Raw genomic sequence first — 16,965 nt, forward strand, 5'->3', positions numbered from 1 at the left:
GCGGCGCCGGCCCCGCCTGTGACTTGGCCCCCAGCCAGCGCCGCCATCTTGTGCTTAGTCGCGTCCCTCGGGTGTTTTCCCTCTTACTCGAGAGGTGGGGCCACCGGCCTTACGGGCGGTTCCCTCAACCAATCGGTGGCGTGTGTGGGAGTGCTGCGTCTTCCATGACGTCATTGGCTGAAACGAGAGGCGGGAGGGAGGGGTGTGTTTCATGGCGCGCGGGGCGGTAGCTGCCGCAAGATGCACCAGTAGCGGGCTGGGCGGGGGGTCTTGCGTGTCGGTGGGCCGCGAGGGCGCCGCAGCCAATGGGGGCAGGCGGCGAGCGCGGCGGGAAAGAGGCTGCCCTCAGACACGACTCGAGCCAGGCGGCGCGGGTTACAGCGGGTCTGAGGTGTAGGGGCTGCTCCTGGCCGGGGCTCGGACCTCGTTATTTTCTGTCGTATGCTGCAAGGATTCCTACCGGCTTCTTGCCACAGTGACAGTGCAACAGGGGTTCCCGGCAGAGCCTAACCTGCGAGCCCCGCCTTTCCTGTCTCCCCCAGACTCCTGCTGAGGAGAAGGGTGCTGGCCTGCCGCTTGATATAGCCGAATCAAGCACGCAGTGTGAAGAACACTGTTTCCTTAAGACAAAGGAACAAATTTCAATAAGCTTGAATTCGGCCTTTTGCCATGTCATCCTAGTAGGGCCATACCCATAGAGTATCTCAAATGGAGTGTATGACTTTCTTCTGAGATTTCACTGCAACTTAGGGAGAGAGGATGGGTTTATGCCGTATTTTGGACAGCAGCACGTCTATGTGCACTGCGTTGGCTGCCACCCTATTGCGTGGGAAATATTTTCCTGGTGCTCCAGGTGCCTCCTTGCAGTTTTTAAGTTCCATCTTTTTTGTTGGTTTGTTTGGGGGATTTTTTTTTTTTTCTTATGAACTTTGCTGCTCAAGGGTTTTGCTAGGAAGCTGGTTTTGCCTTGTGTCACATTCTGTGAGTCAGCATCATTACCAAGCTTACTTGGCGTGGCTGTATATGGTCTCTGGGCTTCTGGTTGGATTTGATCAGCTAGCCTCAGCTTATTGCTGTTTTGGGAAGATGGAAAGTACAAAAAACCTTGGTGGATAACAACACCAACAGCAAATCTCTCAGAGCTGTACCACAGCAAAGACTGCATTGGGTCTTAGAAGGGTATTCTTAGGAACAAAATACCTCATCTTCAGGGCTTCCTTCATCTTAAAGCACTGAGAAAACTGCATGTTATGAGCATATGGTTATCTTCCTTGCTGAACATAAAAAATGAATTTAAAATAAGCGAAAACACTGAAAAGGAATTACTGAACAAATGAGAAACCATCCACAAGCTGCAACATTAAATGGGTCTGGTGGAAATAGTTCATAAGCTTACTGTGCAAGTTGAACACTCGAATAAAAATTACAAGCTGTATGAGGAACTAGCATAAATATGATTTCCATAGGGAATGTCTCAACTTTGATTATGCATTGTTACAAATAGTCTTCCATTGACATATGCAAAATAGTTTTCACATTTAATTTACCACAATATGATTTACTCTTTTTAGCTTAATGAATTTTGACATTTTCAACAATGTTAGCTTTGTAGAAGTTGCATTTGAATGGGGAGGTTGGTGCTAGAGACATGCATGCATATTTCTGTTACATGTATTGCTATTGTTCATAGTATTTTTTAATTTTATGTTAAATGATTGCTTTGGAAATACCAACAGAAGGTTTTCAATAAAACATCAATTGAGCCAGCATTCAGGAATGCCTTTTCATTACCTGTACCTGGGTCAGAATCTGAACTCTGGCTCTGTAATGAGCAAGTCACAATTAAAAACTGAATGCATGAATTTGAAATCTTAATTAAATTTACCCTTGGAGAAACACAGCCCTAATAATGATCATTAAAAATATATTGGAAGTGTGGGGTTTTTTTCTTGTCTCCTCCTTTTTCTCTTTGCTTTGTCTTTTTCTTTTTTTTTTTTTTAAACCCTGAAGAGCATTAAGTTGAAGGTACAGACACTCACAAAGGGATAAAACAATTCTGCAGTATTTTCTCCTCAGAGTGGTAATGCTACCACATTATAATAAAAAAGTAGTTTAGGTAATAGAAAATACATTTTAGATGTGACAGTTTATTTCCCTTATTGTGCAAGATTATCGTAAGAATATGGATGAACATGGCAGTTTGACATAATGACTCAATAAAAATTTGCTCAAAACGGTATTCTTAGATTGCTGTTTCCTTGTTCAGCATGTAGTGTAGAACCAATTTATCTGTAAGTTTTCTCTTCCCTTGAGTTGAGGAAAGTGCCTTAGAGATCTGTGAATTCCACAAACTGCTTTAGAGGCTTTATAAAGTAAAAGAATAACTGTGCCTCAGCTTTTTTAACAGTATGGTTCCAGTATGCATGTACTGTACATATATGTGTGTGTGTATATATATATGTGCGCACACACATACACGCATCCGTGGCATATTTTCTTATTTTTGAGAAATGTCAAACAGTATTGTAAATTATCAAAAAGTCATATCAGAGCTTTCTTTAATAATAAGGAAAAAAAATAACTTTTGTGCCTGATGGACGTTGCTGGCATCTTTTCAAACAGGTTCTCTAATGATCTTGTTTCACCATGGCAACCAACATGGAGGTGCTGGCTCAGCAAGTAGTGGAGACTCAGCAGGTGGCTGAGGTGAGTGACAGATGATATCGCAACAGTTGGTATATGAGATTTTGAAATGAAAAACATATTAGGGAATCCTTGCTGTTTACAATTAAGCATAAATGGGACAGAAAGTCTTTATAGAACAGTATTGTTTTACACTTGGGGACAAACAAGAAACCAGTGCAACCCATATGTGGTTTGTTTACCTTCATTCTGGTGGCCCCCATATTAGGAATGCAAGTAGGAAATTCAACATGAACTATAGAGAAACTTGGCTGTATTATGGATTGTTTAAAAAATTAATACAACAAAATTTCTGGTCATTTGATCATTAGCTTGGCCATTTTGGACATGAAAGGTTTCTGCTTATCTCTTGAGTTGTCATCTAAGTCCAGAACAGTGTTTGAAGTTACCTGTTTTACTTATGCACTATATTGAATTTACAGTAGCGTGATTAATTTAATCAGGCTTTATGTTTTCTGCTGACACGTATGAGAAAAAGAGCACAAAATCTACTTAAAGTGATGTCTTGTCTTGATGTATATTCACTGAAGCTTGGATGCTCAACAGCTAAAATGTCTAAAGCAGCTCGTAAACACTGAAGCTACATGTGACAATGGCCTTGGAAATAACCTATTTATTTCCTTCCATATGCAAACGTCAGTCAAAAAATAGACTAGAATTTTTGTATGGTTAAAATAATTTGGTTTAATGTCCTTCAGATTTACTATGATTTATCATATGATTACATAATTAAGGGATTTCATAAATAACAAAGGGCAAGTAGGCCAAGAGATGTCTCTAGACAAGGCCACTTTTCAGACATTAGTTGGGGGGGGGGGGGGAACTATTGAACTAAGATTACACCTGGATATTAAAAAATATTTTTAGTTCAAGAAGAAGCTCTATATATGAAGGAAGTATATGCGTCATTGTGTCTTCAGAAATGCATTCGAGATTCCCTACTTAGAGCAATTTTTTTCTAAAAAATTTTGGTTCTTTTTAAATAGTGTGGAAAATGGCCTACTGAGTATCCTGGAAATAACATCTAAAGAGTAGTTTCAAAAAACTCTAAAATTTCACACTGAAAACCACAAGTGATTTTTCACTCTAGTTTGCTATACCAGGTATCAAATTTGTCAAGCTGCATTTTTTTAAAAACACTTCCAAACAAACCTGGAAATAAAAACCTGTAATGGAAATACTGGCAAACCTTATACTATTTTGGTAGAACTTGAGTGCTATAATCACATCTAAGGCACATAAAATATGTGACATTTGTAATTCCTCGTGCAGGAAATGCACCGTGGTAACATAGTGTGATGGTTGTATCTTGCCACTGGAGAGATCGCTCCATCTCAAGAGTGTATGAAGCTCTGTGATTTCTTCCTGGCCGGTGGGTAAATAGAGGGCTTCATCTCTTTATAGTATTCAACTCCTCCTTAAATTATATGCCTGTCCACTGCATAACACCATGAAAGCTTTGTTCATGGAAAAACAGTTATAAGCAGCATTATCTTATTAAGAATTAATTAATGCTATTACCATGTTAATGCTGAACCATTTCTTTATGAATGGCTGACTGCCTGCTATTTGTGTGTTCAGTCAGATACAGTTTTTAATACAGGTAAACACATTACTAGTTTTCTTGAAGTATGCTAAAATTCTGTATTTGTACTTACTGTTTCTCAAAGAAAATGTAGCATATTACTTGGCACTGGCCTTAAAAATGAGAGGCTTTTTTCAGAATATCGTATTTTTCATCGATGAAAGTTAAATGGAAGGAGAGAAAGAGTCACTAATCATGCACTAAATTTTAGGTTATGAATGATGAGAGACAAGTTGCAAACAGGATAACTTAATGCAAATAGTGGCAGGTTTAGCTATATCTGTATGATTTTTTCGACATAATTGCTGCATAAGTAGTGCATGGGTTTATTGAGAACTGTGATGCCAAGCACAAAATCAGACTGTCATGCAAGTAGGCCATATGTTGTTTTTGTTTTCCATGAAACTGTGAATGTATTACAGAAGTTACTGAGCGTACTCCAGTATTGCCTGTATTTTTGTACTTACTCTATTTTTAGGACTTCGTAAAATTGTCCTTGTAATGGTTTCAAATGGTTTCACTGCTGTTGCTTGCTTCTGCTTTATAGCAGTGTTGCTTGTTGCATTTTTCCAACTGTGTATTTCTGAACGGATTGGGTGAGAGAGAGAGTTCCATTTTTAGTGTCTGCAGTTGCCTTTACTTACAGTTCATGAGGTTGGAGAACAGAGAGCAGCTAGGGGATTCAGAGGAAATTTCAGCAATCTTCCTCACCCTGAGTAGCTTTTGAAAAGCACAAAAAATACTTTAGCCTCAATACAAAAATAAGTAACGCAGCTTTTCTCAAGTATTTATTTAGTAGTGTCACTGTGCCATATATCGGTGGCCCAGGTTCAGTCCCAGCACCAACTTAGATTTGATTTGCATATCGTGTAAGAAAAATGTATTTGGTTATGAAGTGGTGATGTATTCCCTGTGCAGCGCCTTAGTTTTTAATGCAAAGTTTTTAAACAGAACTGTCACTGTGGGGAGGAATAAGGGCTATTTCCTCTTTCCAACATCAGCTCCGATGTGACCAGGAAGAGCTTTAAGTAGTTGCTAAAACTGTCCCCTTCCGGCTCTATGACAGCCACAAACTATTCCCAGTGTATCCTTTTTCTCTGTTAGAGGCTATAGGGAGAGAGTCACAGATGACTCTATTGAGCCCTGTGCTTACCAGGATCTTGTTTACGCCAGTTGCATTGCTGGAGCATTTCAGCTGCTTTCAGTTCCCTCAGTGCCCTGATAAGAACCTATCAAAACCTTGAGCCTTTCTGAAAGTGTGTTTTGCTATGGGACTGAAAAAATACTGGGTATCTTTGTCCCATAAAGTATTTTCTCGACCCTCTTCAGATCTCTCTCACACATTACATCATAAGTCATTTGGCAATTTAGGTTTATGTCCAGATGATGCACAGTGTGCTGAAAAAAGAGAGTAGAAACACTGCTGTTCTGATGGAGTAAGTTTTTGCTTTGTTGTAAGAATTAATGAAGTGTAAAATAAGGCCATTTATGTTTAATATTTTATTATTATCATTGGCCATTTTCTCATTTTTGGATGAATTTTCAAGGTGGACTTTTGATGCTGAATCTTCTCAAACCATTTTTAGTTCAAATACAGCTTTTCTCAAGTTACTGTTAATTGCATAAGACCTAGACATACCATGAGCCTGAGAGGTATCTCATGCGAAGTGCATAATTGGAATAATGAGATCCTACATGGCTTATGCAGTTTAGCAGCCTCTGAATTCATTCAAGCATTCAGGAATGCTACCAGATGTGGCATAGCTGCTGGTGTAATATAGGTATTGGGGTGTTATGTAAGACACAGTCTTGACATTTTTTAGGATGCAGATATGCCAAGAATTGCAGATTCTTCCATGACTGTTGCCTTCATATGTCTCATACAAGATCTTGCACCAACATCCTGTTAGGGCTGTTAAACTACACATGAGTTCTTCCATGGTGGATCTTAATTTTATCTGCCATTCTACAAAGGGCCCAAGTGGTCAGGACAGTTAATTCCAAAGAGTATCACTGAAACTTTTTTTAGATATATCTTGCATCTGTGAAAGAAATATATTTGGACATTTCCAGGCAATATGTACATTTTTCGTAAAAGCCTATTATTAATTTAATAGATAAAAAAGTTCATTAGGAAAAATATCTAGAGAAAAAGAAGTCTTTCCAATTTGATTTGAGATGTAGTGGTTTTTATGGTGTAAAACTTAGTACCGTATTTTTCATTTAAATTCTTTAACTGTTATGTCAGAGAAAACTTGTAAAAAATAGTTTATGTTTCTGGGTGCAGTTGAACATATTTGGTCTGTGATTGCTTAATTATGCCTTGCTTTAATTTCTATTCTCTTTTGTATAATATTAATAATATCTCTCAAATCGGTTTACTCTTAGTGAGAACTGACCAATGTATTCAAGCAATACAATTACTTTGGCTTTTAGTGGTGTGAATATAGGAAATGTTCTTCTACTTAAGTTAGAGAAGCTTAGAGGCTTTAAAAATTCCTCCACTATGTGGCCAATTTACTATTCTTTCAATATATTTCTCAAATACTGCTTTCATAATCAATATGGTAGCAGGGAAACAAGATATAGAAAGTATTGAAAATTTGGTTAGTAAGTACAGAAATTTATTCGATATATGCATATGTACATACAAACACACCTACACACATAGACGTATATGTACACTGTGGGCAAGTCAGTTTAGTAAATTAGTATGCAACTTGACTATATGGCTATGAAGAAACCTTATTTATTTCAAAGGACAGAAATAATGAAATGTCTAGAGAAGCTTAGCTTCAAACTACTGATTTTATATATACATATATATATTTTATATATACTTATATCATAAATTTAATATAATATGATTGCAACTAACATGTAGAATTAAAGTGGACTGCTTTACTGAAAAAAATTAGGAAAAATAAGTATTTTTCGTATACACATTTTTATGTATATAAAATGATAAAATGATGAATAAAAGAAACAGAAGAAGCCAAGTTTAATTTTGCGAGCCTTCAAAATGCACCTAATTGCCAAATACTTGGTTTTAGTTTAGTACTGAAAAAGGCAAGACAGTAGTAGATACATATGCTTCTTAGTGTATTTTTATATTTCTTGAGCTTTGTGCAGATTGTCTGTGTCATTTAATGCAAATCATTATTAATTAATTTATATCCACTTCAGCATATGAAATTATTGCTAGTGATACTTGTTGGTTTGAGAGCCCAGGTGAATGCAGTCCTCTGCTGATTGGTCCAAAGCAGACAGTTCTCCATGCTATGCCACTTGTCTTCAGCTTCTGTCTTCCAGTGGTATACCAGAAGTACACTTGACATGCTTCATGAAATTGTTGTGTTCTCCCAGTCTACCCATGTATAACTAGTGTTTGCAATGTGAGTGCTAAAATGAAAATACCAGTTGCATCCTCATAGACTTCTGAGGAAATCACACAGTAGTTAAGCATGAAATGTTTTTAATCTGTACCAGATAAGATTAGTTAGTGCAGTGAATCTGAAAACTACTTTGAGAGATGTGAAGTCTTCTTAAGTCCTAAAATATATATTTAATGCTGATTGCTTTTTCCTCTTTTCCCCTCCCTCCAGTTGATACAGATTGATTTCTACAATCCCTGTACACATTAGCAAAAATTCCAGACAAGATACTGTCCCAATGTTCTGCAAGCACATGCCAGAGAGGTCACAGGCATTCTCACAATGACACTTCCAATAAGTGAAATATGTACAACAACAAAAATAAGACTCTAAGTAAAATGATAGATACCTGAACTAATTTCTGAATAGTGTTTTCCTGTGAAAATGACTAAGTACAGTAATTTCAGAACTTCCCATTAACTTTAGAGGCCCTCTGTTACATTAAACATAATACATACTCTTGCATTCTGTAAGAATGTCACTGTTGAAATATTAGAAATTCTACAGTTATAAAATACTAATTCTGCTTTGCTATGGATGTTTATTATGGTAGCATAGTTGATGTCCTATAAAAATAAGTGTGAAAGCCTTTGTAGCTGTAATATTTCTGTGCAGCATACAGTACTTGAGAAGGTTCCATCAAAAAAAGAATTACCAGGCCCTAAAAATCTAACACTACTCTTAGTTAAAGATACATTTCATATATTTTTTATTTCTTGCTCAAGTCGTTGAGATTTTGTGGGTGACTTTGGCAGTTGTGACAAAGCTGTTAACTACATTAGTAGTTACTAATGTAGTACTACTACTACTAATGTAGTTCTAACTACATCAGTACACTATAGTTGATAGGTTTCGTATTTTATTTCGAACTTGAATTACTTTCCTAGCTTGTCTTTTGATTCAGAAAACAAGCAACTTGTAGTCTTTTTTTTTCTATGTGTTTTTATATCACTTCTGCTTAAGTGTTACAAAGATTCTGCCTTCTTTTTGCAATACAGCTATTCCAGACTTCAGAGTTGGGAAGTCTACTTCTGAACATAGGGTTATGTAGTGATAAAGCGTTATTATATTCAGGATTTGGTTTTTGTCCAAGGAAAGACAGCTACTGATCAGGTATCATAAACGTCTTTCCTGAATGAATTGGACAAATAAAGGCCTAGAGTGACAAGGTTAAGTGTGGTGTCAGATAATAAGCACAACAAAAATCCAAATAAAATTTCATTGGTTTCTCTCACATGTTTTAGTTATAATATTTTTCCCCACACTAGATCACAATTAGTTGACCAAACATTTAGATTGTACCTATGCTGTAAATACATTTCTGTAGTTACAGCAATTGTTCATAGATATTCTTTTTAGAGAGTTGTACAATAGATAATTGTGTTTTCTATCAAGTGAAGAGCCTAATTTCAATAGTGAGCACACTTCTGTGCTAAGATTAGGAGTCCTTGAAGTTAAAAGAAAATACCAGTGCTACTTAAAGACACATAGGTCATGCATTTGTTGCATAAAGCTTTGTAGTGGAAGTCCACTGCATTCAGGTGTACTGTTGTAAAACTTGTCAAGCACATGGTCATTTTTCTCAAAACTTCATGGACCATAATGTTAACAAATTTCACTCTCTAAGAATTTAAAAATATTTTCTGTTTTCACCCATTTGTTAGCCTTCACTGCAGCCTAATACAAATGTTTTGTTATGGAGTTGAAACTGATTAATCACGTATGTCATGAACTTAATGTATGAATTCTTAAGTGTATTAAGACTGATTATGCTACTTCATATTTGAGGGCCCCGGACTAGTTTAGAAAGGCCTGTGTTGCTTTAAATACATAGGCTTAATGAACTTTAAGGCTAAAGATGCTCACCAGGGAATGTGGTAGATTTTCCTTTCAATTTTGCTGATTTGAAAGTAATTCAAGATACAGGCAAACTCTTTTCTCAGATTTCATTTTGCTGTTTTACAGTTCATAGAGAGTGAGCAGGTTGAGGGGCTTAAGAACAGAGAACAGGGGGAGGGCGAAGCTTGATAACCTGGGACTATCATCCCCAAATGAAATAAATCTTACTATTAGACAAACTCCTTCAGCAGCTGGCAAAACAGCAGGAACACGTTGATTCTGCTTCCTTGGTTACAGGGAATGATAGTGCACTTGACCTTCAGAGGAACGGGGTCAGAGAGAGGGCGTTTTAAAACATTACTGGCTGCTTTCTATGATTGGAATCCTCAATAATGGAGACTGGATGAAACTATCTGTGATCTGACTAAAAGTGACCTCGACATTTCTCTTGGATTGTTTTGCCCTCAGAGGTTTGCTGAGGAAAAATGTAAATAAGGCTGCAAGAAGAATTTGACACTGTAAGTACTAGAGTCTGTACAGTGTACAGCTAGGGAGCCCCTGGAAGAGAACAGTACTAAGTGTATTAAAGCAGATTATTTTTCCCCTGTCTCTTAGAATAAGTGTATTTGATGTGTTTTGTGTAGGGAAATTAGGGGGGTTTGAGCTATCTTTTACATTATATGTATTATTTTCTGACTATATCTAAGTCATAGTGTTAGTGGTTACTTCTAAGTGATTGTTGATTAAGCCTCTGTAAAATGTGGTGCGCTGAAGTTTTCTATGATATACGACCTACTTTGTCTCTTTCCTCATCTCTTGAAGATAAAGTCTTATTTGAGTCTCTTTCCAGTCTTAAAGAAATTAAAGTGTATTTAATTTTTTAAAATATATTTTAGAATTACAGAAACGTACCATCATTGACTTTGGAGGACTAGGTCTTTGCATGTACAGTTTCCAAAGCAGCTGTTTTAAACATGATACAGGTTTCATGGTGTCATGTTTCTTCTGAACAACAGATTGGAAAAGTCAATGTTATGTTTAATCCAGTAAGTGAACCTAATTTAATGTTAAACTGTATTATCTTCCTGATATGAGTACTTACAAGCCATTTGCTTTCAGAATATTTGATTCAATTTATTTGGGAGTCTGATTAATGATAGCTTAATTTTTCCTATAGTATTTGTATAAGCTGTCTGAAGTTAAGGTAAATCTCTGATAGAACTTTTTTAGAGTGTTCTCTGAATATTCTGAGAATATTCTCAGACTGCTATTCCTTTTTTTCTTTCTTTCTTTTCCTTAATATTTTTACTTAAGTCAAATTTGATGCAGTTGACTGGGTAGGACCATAATGAAGCATCATGTATTTATCCATTCTCATTGTTTGTAAGTGTGTGACAGTGCTCAAAGTAGAAATTCAGCTTTCAAACAAAATGACAGAAGATTTTTTTTCCCCTCACTCTTGTAAATTTTGTATTTCAAAAAATATCTTCCCTTTTTTGCATTTGATTTATTTACCATAGTTGTTCTGCTGTCAACCAATGGCATGTGTATTCAGTCTGGAAAATAAACTTGAGATTTTTAGTAGCATTTAGTAGCAGAAATTTAAAGCTGTTATTAAGCTGAGTATTAAGTAGGCAAGCCTGAAAAAAAGGTAAAATTTTGCATTTCAGAGTCCTATACCATCCTGAGTATGTATGCATGTTAATAAGAGTATAAAAATAAATTATATGTGCACACTGAAACATTTATTGGTATTAGACAAATTATTCTCCACTGCTGCACCATATCTTCTCAGCCAAGAAAAGAGTAAAATTTGTCTGGTTTCAGTTTAATAAATACATGTTCTTGAATATTTGAACATGAAAATGACATACCAGCATATAATGGTGGCTGGTCTCAAACTTACTGTATTGAGAACTCACTGTTAGACTTAAGATAACCAACTAGTCATGTGGTGAAGATGAGAAATAACTCATATTAAAGGAGACTGGAGTTGATGAGTAAAAACAGCATTTATATGAGGATATGGTCCACTCTATAAAAACTGAGAAAGTGTTCTAAAGCGTAAAGCGCTAGTTTTCATATTGACCACTGTTCTACACTAGGACGCCTTAGCAGCAGGTACTTTACAAACCCAGAAAAAATAAATGGTTGTTTAGTCCCAAAATGTTTACAGAAGAGTTTCAGTGCAGTTACCATATATATACTGGCATTCTTTTTATAAGTTGCTATAAATCCTTGAACAACATGGGAAAAATAGATCTCTCTATTTATAAGCTGTCCACAGTGCATTGTAGTGTAAGGTTCGAAGATGCTTCAAGAAAAGGCTAAGGATTCTATAATTGAAGGTGAAAGAAGTGGAAAACAGTTTTAAAAGATCTTCTTCCTCTAATTTAGACCTTTTAAAGGGTGCATAGCTTAGATAATAATTTGGCATGCAAGATAAGGAGATCGTTGTTCAAATGCATCCTTTAAGAGTCTTGATTTTGGGAGACTTCATTTTTTTCTTGCCTACATATATTGTTTTCTGCTGCTGCATGCCTCGTATCATCCAATAATTAGAAGATTCTACTACTTCTAAATCTCTCCTGTGTATTAAAGACAATTAGAGATAGTATGTTCAATTTAGGTTTTACTTTTACAGTATTTGGGACTACTTACGGAACAGGCAATAGGAGAGTAGAACAGTATGGCTTCATTAAGTGCTTCCCCAAAGAGACTGCAGTAAATTTGCCCAGCTATCCAAACTGTTTTTTCTTTCTTTACATCACAAATGAACTTTTTTGTATATTAAACAGGAAAGCTTACAAAATTAAGACTTTTCCATGCAAGATAAATAATGACTAAATTGACACTACCCTGTTGTCCAGCTATATAGGTTTTGATAAACAAATCATTCCAAGATCGTTTAAAAGAGGATTTAATAAAAACAACTTGTGAGCTTCCTGGTTTTGGCCACATGTCACTGCAGGTATTAAACACTAATTTGATACTCTCAAATTCCCGTATAGAATGCAATTATTACAGTCAGTCATACACTAAACACAGTCCTATAGATTCTGTGGGACAATGTAAATGTGTACTTAGGGAGTATTTATGAAACCCCCCAATATTGTTCAAATTCACAATTTACAAGTATTGTAAATTATACAAGTTACACTATAAATTTATTTGAAATTATCAAAATGTAAAATCTTTTTTAACATGTAAGTAGGATTTATTTAGCGTTAGGCAGACTTATGTAAAAATCTAGGCTACTAAGTTATCAACGTTATAGAACGTTTTGCCAAAGAACAGAGTTTTGACCTGTATATATTGTTTCCAAATAAGTAGTTATGGGTTAAACTGAGTGTAGAAGAAATCAGTAGTGCCATATTCTGTTCATTCTTTTTATAGAGTACATCACTGCACTATTTTTTCCAATTGAAATGGAATCTCTGTATAAATTTATATTATATTATAAAAGTTTACAGTGCTTGTTATTCAGGTTCTTTTAAATATTGTTCTGGTTTTCCATCATTTTATATAATAACTTTCAATAAAGAATGTGACTGAAAAAATATCCACATTGTGCTGTTGACTGCAGACAGTAATGTCACCTCTGGAGGTCTGTAGTCTACACCAAAATACTAGTGTCTTCTGTGCACTAACAGTTGTTCACATATTTTTGCAACTTCTTTGAAAATACTGGTGAACATATGCAGTGTATGGCTTTTGAACCAAATTATTTCCTTTGTTTTGAATTTTCTCGCATGAGTCAAAACATTGAGCCATGTCACAGACTAGTAACTTGTAAAGAGGCACCAAGAAAGCAGAGATTTTGTAATGAGTACAGCACAAATAAGCTTATGTAATTTTCTTCTAAGTTACTGTATTAGAAGTAGCAGAATGATTTAGCTTTCCCTCTACTCTGTTAAAAACAAACAAACAAACAAAAAGAGATCTGGAACTAACCATGTTCTAATTCTTCAAGAACTTCCAGGATAATTTTGATATACCTTGTTTTGATTTTGTTTGGTTAAGCCCATTTTTTTTGCGTGGTCAGGTTCCAAACTAAGAATGGCAAGAATGCACATACCAGTAGTGAAAAATATACATAGACATCTACATCTGCAGACACTTCTCTGTGTTAAAGACTGATACAATAGCTTCAGCTCATGTTTATATCTGAAAAAACCCCAATAATACTAAATCAGGTACTTTTTATAAGCATCTGTATATCCTAAGCTTAATAAAAATGGGATTGGATGGCTGTGGGGAGTGGCAAGCAGTACCTTTCTACCTGTGAGCTGACTCTAAGGACTAGAATACGAGTGCTTCGTCTATACTACATTTACAATTATCAAGAAGGAACAATTAGTACTAACAGTTGCATCAATAAATCTGAGGATGAACAAGCACAAAGTCTAAATATACAGAACTGCAGAATTATGTGTGTAAATGTACATTGCCAATGCCATATCCCTTCTGTAAACAGAAGTTAAAGGCTGTCAAGCCAATGTTATCTTGCATGTTTAATTTAACATTTAACAGTTTTGCTCTGGAAAACAGCTATGCAAGGGTTTTTTTCAAGCTTTTTCTAGGTAGTCAGAACTAGATTTTTGTTACAGTTTGGTAGTCTAGAAGGATATAGGAATAGAATGAGAAACAATAGTATTCAGTTGTAGTGCCAAATTTAATCTCTGCCATGCTAGTGAAGTCCTCACTAGGATAACAAGAATTAACCACATACATCTGAATACGTGCTGAATATATTGGTGATCTGTTGGAGCATAGATTCCAGAAAAAATCTTCACCACTGAAGTAGAAAAACAGAAACTGGGGGACAGTAAAAAGCAGGAGAGGATATGAACACACTGAACAACTGGAATTCTAATTTATTCTACTGTCAAAAACACAGATATCCAGATAACCAGCCATCTTAATTTTAACTTTTTACCTTAAAAATATTGAACAGTTGAAATTGTCCTTACTTCTACTTGAAAATTGAAATTGCTGTTTTCTCCAAGTGAGCTGTATAGACACCACAGTTTCAGAAGGCTTCATAGATTAAATAAGGTCAGAGACATAAAAACTAAAGGCCAGTTTGGTCAGATAGGAGTTCTGTGCACTCTTCCAACAGATTCTGTGTTATCTCTCATCCCATATATGTTCCTGGGGTTGAGGACATTTTTATTTAGGGGTCTAGAGGAAGCTTTTCTACCTGAAAATGAAAAAAGTAGTTAATGAAATACTTCAAAATTATTAAAAGGTGAAATACTTAACATTATACGTTACTGCATGTACGGTGTATTTTGTTTTTACAGAAGCAAAAAATGAGGCAAATATATAATTGAAAGTTGAAAAAAGTATTTCTGCATTTCAGTAAGCTGAAGGATGATATAGTAATTATCCAGTGATTTACTGGGGCGGGGGGTGGTGGTGATGGTTTGGTTTTGTGGTTTTGGTCATCTATCAGATTCATTCTGTTCCCCCCCCAAAAAATGTATTGATAATTCATTGAAAACAGATCCAAGTTGGTTTAATGACTGTAACCTTTCCAATAAATTTAGATTCCATGCTATAGTGCCATCTGATCTTTAATAAATATATGTATTTTTCAAAGTGTTCGGTCCTGCAACAGTAAATTAAAATTCTGTATATTATTTACAGGTGCAGACTGTTCAGACTTCACTATCTGAATCTCCAGTGATGACCAGCCCTTCCCAACGTATCCAGATAATTTCCACAGACTCCTCTGTAGCTTCACCACAACGCATTCAGGTAAAAATCCGTTTATTAAGTAACTTCTTTTTTTTTCTCCTCCTCCCACTTTAGGTTTATACAAAAGCATACTAAAGTCTATGGAAGACTTCCTTTAATTTTATGAGGACAGATCATTTTAAGTGCCAACTAAAACTCTTTTTCTCCCTCAGCATGTATTTGGTGATAACTAGTTGGCTGTATATAATAATTGTGTTGATGATGTAGTCAGTGAGGAATATTTGCAGAGGTTAAACAGCCTACGTATACAAATCTCCTGAGCTCTAGCCATAGCAAATGGGCAGACATTGTCAACAGAACACCTAAGATCATCTCCAAGGGCATTTCTCTCTCTCTCCCCGCCCCAAGCCCCATATTTAGGAGCCAGTGGGAGACTAGCCTATTTAGGATAAAGTTAGCCTTTGGGAATGCTGCACATTGGGTCGGCTACTGATAGATAATATAAAGATACCATTGATGTATCAGAATGTATGCAGTGAGAAATGATACAAGAATTGTTAAGTATTAGTGTTACTAGAGTGTTGCTGTAGTGCAATACTGAGCTTTTGCCCTCCTTGACCTTGTTCTGTGCCAGTACAATACTCCCATGTACTTCTGCCAGAGGTGGTGCTGGAGAACAGGATCTTGTACTCCATGGCATTTGGAACAGTCCTGGCAATGCAGCCTCCATCACAGGGTGGACTCTTCTTTGGATGTGTCTTGATCAGAGTGGGTGGGTACTGCCCCTATGAACAGCCCTGAAAACACTTTTTAAATTATTTTGACATTGTCATTATACTTACTATACATGATACGATTTTTTCTGTAATGTTATTTTCAAAGATTCAAATCGCAGCATGTATAATGATGTACATTGTTAGTTTTTCTTATGAACCTAAATATCATTCACTTCTTATCCAGCCTAATTTTTTTGTCTTAGTTATTTATTGTCATCAGTGCTTATATCTGATCCGTGAAAAATTACAAAGAAGTCTCTATGATTTTTCTTTATAGACAGCACCAAGGAGATGTTCTTCGGTTATCAACAACATTTAGCTATGTATTTTATTTAAGATATTATTCCTTAAAGTTATCAACAAAAGGTGGAATCAGGTAGCCTTATTGTTTCATATGTCAATTCTCAAGATTCTGTTATGATGGCAGGTTTCTATTTTTGATACAGTTGTCTGGTAACATAATCTCTATTTTGCCTGGTAGAGTAACCATATCAATATGTATCAATATTTCATTGCAAGGTAGATGTTCTCACAACATGTATAACTGAAGCATAATGAATATTCAGCATTCATAAGGTAGGTATTTACATTGCAACTTTTGTTCAATTCTGCAAAATAATCTACCTCCTTTTATCACTGATATTTCTGAAAAAAACCTACGGCTCCATGATGAAGGAGAATACTAGGATGAGAAAAGGGTATTCCTCCTTCCTCAAAACAAATACAGGCAATATCTTAGCAGTGTCAGTCGTAATCCAAGATTAGATTTGGCTGTGAATTGTCCCATTAACAGTTAAGATCTATATGAAAATGTGAAGAAATCTCAGCAGAGAAAACTCTGGGGAGCTTTACAACTTAACAGTTTTACAACAATGGGACTGAGGGGTAATGATTGTCCTTTAACCTATCAGCTTTTTTGGAGCTT

At 35.9% G+C, this 16,965-nt stretch overlaps 1 protein-coding gene across 4 annotated transcripts in view; it reads left to right on the forward strand.

Moving 5' to 3' along the window:
- The first annotated feature begins 2,623 nt into the window (after positions 1-2,623).
- NR2C2 (nuclear receptor subfamily 2, group C, member 2) overlaps positions 2,624-16,965 on the forward strand; it is a 37,917-nt gene continuing 23,575 nt past the window's right edge. For 2 of the 4 annotated variants that reach the window (XM_010570004.1, XM_010570013.1), the window contains exons 1-2: positions 2,627-2,706; positions 15,214-15,324. In XM_010570004.1, the coding sequence (XP_010568306.1) occupies positions 2,647-2,706; positions 15,214-15,324 (171 nt within the window). In that variant the 5' untranslated portion in view covers positions 2,627-2,646. Of the gene's footprint in view, positions 2,707-3,975; positions 4,076-15,213; positions 15,325-16,965 lie in introns of all 4 variants that reach the window. The other 2 variants (XM_010570032.1, XM_010570023.1) reach the window with 2 other exon arrangements.

This window comes from Haliaeetus leucocephalus, unplaced genomic scaffold, assembly GCF_000737465.1.
Source record: "Haliaeetus leucocephalus isolate CR32 unplaced genomic scaffold, Haliaeetus_leucocephalus-4.0 Scaffold2, whole genome shotgun sequence".
In the NCBI taxonomy this organism is placed as follows: domain Eukaryota; kingdom Metazoa; phylum Chordata; class Aves; order Accipitriformes; family Accipitridae; genus Haliaeetus; species Haliaeetus leucocephalus.